This window comes from Pygocentrus nattereri, chromosome 21, assembly GCF_015220715.1.
Source record: "Pygocentrus nattereri isolate fPygNat1 chromosome 21, fPygNat1.pri, whole genome shotgun sequence".
Lineage (NCBI taxonomy): Eukaryota > Metazoa > Chordata > Actinopteri > Characiformes > Serrasalmidae > Pygocentrus > Pygocentrus nattereri.
Window position 1 is genome coordinate 34,270,049 of NC_051231.1, and position 5,000 is coordinate 34,275,048.

At 50.3% G+C, this 5,000-nt stretch overlaps 2 protein-coding genes across 2 annotated transcripts in view; both read right to left on the reverse strand.

Moving 5' to 3' along the window:
• tmem240b (transmembrane protein 240b) overlaps positions 1-2,456 on the reverse strand; it is a 10,707-nt gene extending 8,251 nt beyond the window's left edge. The window contains exons 1-2 of the mRNA XM_017687575.2: positions 2,184-2,456; positions 1,936-2,042 (exon numbers count right to left, since the gene is read on the reverse strand). Coding sequence (XP_017543064.1) covers positions 1,936-2,042; positions 2,184-2,219 — 143 coding nt within the window. The 5' untranslated portion in view covers positions 2,220-2,456. The remainder of the gene's footprint in view (positions 1-1,935; positions 2,043-2,183) is intronic.
• Positions 2,457-4,411: 1,955 nt separating this feature from the next.
• ssu72 (SSU72 homolog, RNA polymerase II CTD phosphatase) overlaps positions 4,412-5,000 on the reverse strand; it is a 15,107-nt gene continuing 14,518 nt past the window's right edge. Inside the window, exon 5 of the mRNA XM_037532025.1 lies at positions 4,412-5,000. This exon is cut by the window's right edge and continues 987 nt beyond it. The gene's annotated coding sequence lies outside the window, so the exon portion shown is untranslated.

Here is a 5,000-nt window from a genome sequence, read left to right on the forward strand (position 1 = left end):
GTCTCACTGTAACACACCTGATCTTAACGTGTCTCACTGTAACACACCTGATCTTACCGTGTCTCACTGTAACACACCTGATCTTAACGTGTCTCGCTGTAACACACCTGATCTTAACGTGTCTCACTGTAACACACCTGATCTTCACGTGTCTCACTGTAACACACCTGATCTTAACGTCTCACTGTAACACACCTGATCTTAACGTGTCTCACTGTAACACACCTGATCTTACCGTGTCTCACTGTAACACACCTGATCTTAACGTGTCTCGCTGTAACACACCTGATCTTAACGTGTCTCACTGTAACACACCTGATCTTCACGTGTCTCACTGTAACACACCTGATCTTACCGTGTCTCACTGTAACACACCTGATCTTCACGTGTCTCACTGTAACACACCTGATCTTAACGTGTCTCACTGTAACACACCTGATCTTAACGCGTCTCACTGTAACACCCCTGATCTTAACGCGTCTCACTGTAACACACCTGATCTTACCGTGTCTCACTGTAACGCACCTGATCTTACCGTGTCTCACTGTAACACACCTGATCTTACCGTGTCTCACTGTAACACACCTGATCTTAACGTGTCTCACTGTAACGCACCTGATCTTAACGTGTCTCACTGTAACGCACCTGATCTTACCGTGTCTCACTGTAACACACCTGATCTTAACGTGTCTCACTGTAACGCACCTGATCTTAACGTGTCTCACTGTAACGCACCTGATCTTAACGTGTCTCACTGTAACGCACCTGATCTTACCGTGTCTCACTGTAACACACCTGATCTTAACGTGTCTCACTGTAACACACCTGATCTTAACGTGTCTCACTGTAACACACCTGATCTTAACGTGTCTCACTGTAACACACCTGATCTTAACGCGTCTCACTGTAACACCCCTGATCTTAACGCGTCTCACTGTAACGCACCTGATCTTACTGTGTCTCACTGTAACGCACCTGATCTTACCGTGTCTCACTGTAACACACCTGATCTTACCGTGTCTCACTGTAACGCACCTGATCTTAACGTGTCTCACTGTAACGCACCTGATCTTAACGTGTCTCACTGTAACGCACCTGATCTTACCGTGTCTCACTGTAACACACCTGATCTTAACGTGTCTCACTGTAACGCACCTGATCTTAACGTGTCTCACTGTAACGCACCTGATCTTAACGTGTCTCACTGTAACGCACCTGATCTTACCGTGTCTCACTGTAACACACCTGATCTTAACGTGTCTCACTGTAACACACCTGATCTTACCGTGTCTCACTGTAACGCACCTGATCTTACCGTGTCTCACTGTAACACACCTGATCTTAACGTGTCTCACTGTAACACACCTGATCTTACCGTGTCTCACTGTAACACACCTGATCTTAACGTGTCTCACTGTAACACACCTGATCTTACCGTGTCTCACTGTAACACACCTGATCTTAACGCATCTCACTGTAACGCACCTGATCTTAACGTGTCTCACTGTAACGCACATGATCTTAACGTGTCTCACTGTAACGCACCTGATCTTAACGTGTCTCACTGTAACGCACCTGATCTTAAGGTGTATAACTGTACAGCACTTGACCATAATGCACCTTATTTCAAAGCACTGATGCGCTGATGGTGATGCACTTGGTTTTAATGCATTTTAATACACTCAAGGTAGTAAACCTGACCTCAGAGCACCTGAACATTAGGCACGGGACCTCAACACACCTGATCCCTGTCTATTACACTGTAATAGCACACCTGGTCTTACGGAACCTGACCCTAAAGCACCTGATCCTGACTGCTGGCACACCTGATCCGGCCAATCAGGCGCCCTGAAGACACTCATTACCTGGATCAGGTGTGTTAGCTGAGGACTGAAACCAGACTCCCCGCCCCTGCCCCCTCCCCCTGCCCCTTACCTGCCACAGGTGCAGTGACACACGCGATCCGCCCCGCGCACGTGCGGCAGGATGTAGTTGTGAAAGCGGTCCAGCAGCGCGTTCATGTCCAGGCAGCACGCGATGGCCTGGAGGAGGAGCAGCACAGCGCGCGCTGGTCATCACACTCTTACAAAAAAAAGGCTCAGCGAGTGTCACGCGCTCACAGTGCACACAGCGCGCGGCCCAAACACTGCTCTGTGTGCGCGCGAGCGAGTGTGTTTCCTCACCATCACCACAGCAGCGCCGATCAGCATGAAGATCATCCTCCTCCTCCTCACCCTCCTCCTCCTCCTCCTCCTCACTGCAGCTCCATCGGTCCCCACGTCACCGCGCGCCGAGCCTCCATGCCTGCGCGCGCGCGCGCGGGGCACTAACTGCCCCCTCGTGCCCCGACTGCCCCCCGCAGCAGCAGCAGCAGCTCGTGAGATTCCGCGATGCTACAGAACGCAGCCTCGCGCTCCGCTCCGCGCCATCCACTTCCGCTCTCGCGCACCTCGCACCGCGGCGCCTCCTAACGGCTCCGGCGGGAAACACACACACACACACACACACACACACAGACTCACACACACACACAGACACACACACACACAGAAACACACACACACACACACACACACACAGACTCACACACACACACACACAGAAACACACACACACACACACACACACACACACACACACACACACACACAGAAACACACACACACACACACACACACACACACACACACACACACATCATAACTGCAGCAGAACCTTTTTTGGTGCTATGTAGGTCCAACACATTCTCCAGACTGATTTCACCATGCAGAGAACCAGTTAAGCATGCAAATGGTTCTCTGAGTGTTTATGGTTCTACATAGAACGACTGTCTTTACTAAAGAACCGTGAAGAACCATCTTGTTCAGAGCTTTAGTGTTTAGACTCCAAGGCCAGGCGCTCTGTAACCCTGTAGATGGACAAGCTGCTCCGACGAGCTGAATAATGATCCGCTTACGTGGGTGCTAAAACTTCTGCACAACACAGGCGTGCTGGGCCTGCAGCCCTGGTGGGACGCTCTCAGCCCCCCGCTGTACCTGCACAGGTAAGGCACACCTGTGAAAGTCGAGCAGGTCGGTGACGGCCGCGTGGGGGTTCTGACATCAGGCCGGCGTGGCTGCAGCAATAATGCATGAGGGTCACCGTCCCACTGCGCGTGGACAGCTTACACTCCATTAGCTTAATGACACGGACTACAGCACCGCTGACCTCAGACCCCGCGGCTACACTCGCTGGCCACTTTATCAGAAACGCCTCCACACAGCCGCACTGCAGAGGCGTTCATACACCTGCGGCTTCAGTACCAGCTCGGATCAGGAGGCCACATAAAACCGCAGCCACGCGTAAACACACCACTTCAGGAGGTGGACGGAGACGCACTGGAGCCACATATTACAGCAGCGTAAACACATCCATCCCCCCACCATACATCAACAACCAGAACCCCTCCCAGTACAACAGAAACCCCTCCCAGTACAACAGAAACCCCCTCCCAGTGCAACTTAAACACCTCCCATAGCTAAAACTCCTCCCAGTACAGCCGAAACCCCTCCCAGTACAACAGAAACCCCTCCCAGTGCAACCTAAACACCTCCCATAGCCAAAACCCCTCCCAGTACAGCCGAAACCCCTCCCAGTACAACAGAAACCCCTCCCAGTACATCTAAACCCCCTCCCAGTGCAACCTAAACACCTCCCATAGCCAAAACTCCTCCCAGTACAGCCGAAACCCCTCCCACCACAACAGAAACCCCTCCCAGTACATCCGGACCTCCTCCCAGTACATCTAAACCCCCTCCCAGTGCAACGGTACCACCTCCCATAGCCAAAACTTCTCCCAGTACCGCCGAAATTCCTCCCATAGCCAAAACTCCTCCCAGTACATCTAAATCCCCTCCCAGTGCAACCTAAACTCCTCCCAGTACAACCGAAATTCCTCCCATAGCCGAAACTCCTCCCAGTACAGCTGAAATTCCTCCCATAGCCAAAACCCCTCCCAGTACATCTAAATCCCCTCCCAGTGCAACCTAAACTCCTCCCAGAGCCGCATCTCCTCCCAGTACAGCCCAAACTCCTCCCACCACAACTGAAACTCCTCCCAGTACAGCCAAAATTCCTCCCATAGCCAAAACTCCTCCTGGTACGACCGAAACAGCTTTAACAAAATCTTACATAGTGCAGCTTTAATTCTGTGATTATTCACTATAAATTAGGGCCTCGTTTCGGTTCTGAATACCAGCGTTTCCACGTTCTCCTGGCTCGATTCCCTACTGGTGAACGTAGTGGTTGTGATGTTCAACCCTGGCAGGTGTTTCTGTTAAAATGGCCATACAGTGTAGATACAAGACAGGAGGACAAAAGAAACGCGTGTTAACTGCAGTGAAGTGGGAGTCAGTGAGTAGGACAGCAGGTCTGTTGATTTTCAGAGGTTTATTTTTATATTTTCAGCACAGTATTTACACAAAGATCAGGCACTCCGGACTGGCGCTTCGCTTAACGAGGCTCGCTTCCAATTTACAAAAAAACAAAGACATCCTGAATATTTTCCAAGTCAAAGAAGGTTTAAATAACTATAAACAAAATTAGGAATTACAGAGAAACCATCATCATCATCATCATCATCATTCAAGTAGAAACATGTTTTTAACACACTGGTTCACTCGGACACTGCGACCCCCCCGAGGAGCAGGGGGGGCTAGGAAACCGCCCACTCAGACGCAGGAAATACGTTTAACAGAAGAATCTATCACACCGTCGTGTGCAGAAGTCTGGGCGCCCCAGATAAACCACATTGCTGTTAATCGCTACGCGTGAATAAGTAAACACGCCCTCTACAGAGGCCTCCTGCACATCCTAACACACATTTACTGTTCATATTATATTAATAGAAATCTGCTCAATTTGACATTCTGGGGGGGGGGGGACCTAAAATATAAAAATTCTTGTGTTTTATTAGACGTTGCGAATTAAACGCCTTATTTTAAGCGTGTTCTCTGTAGAGG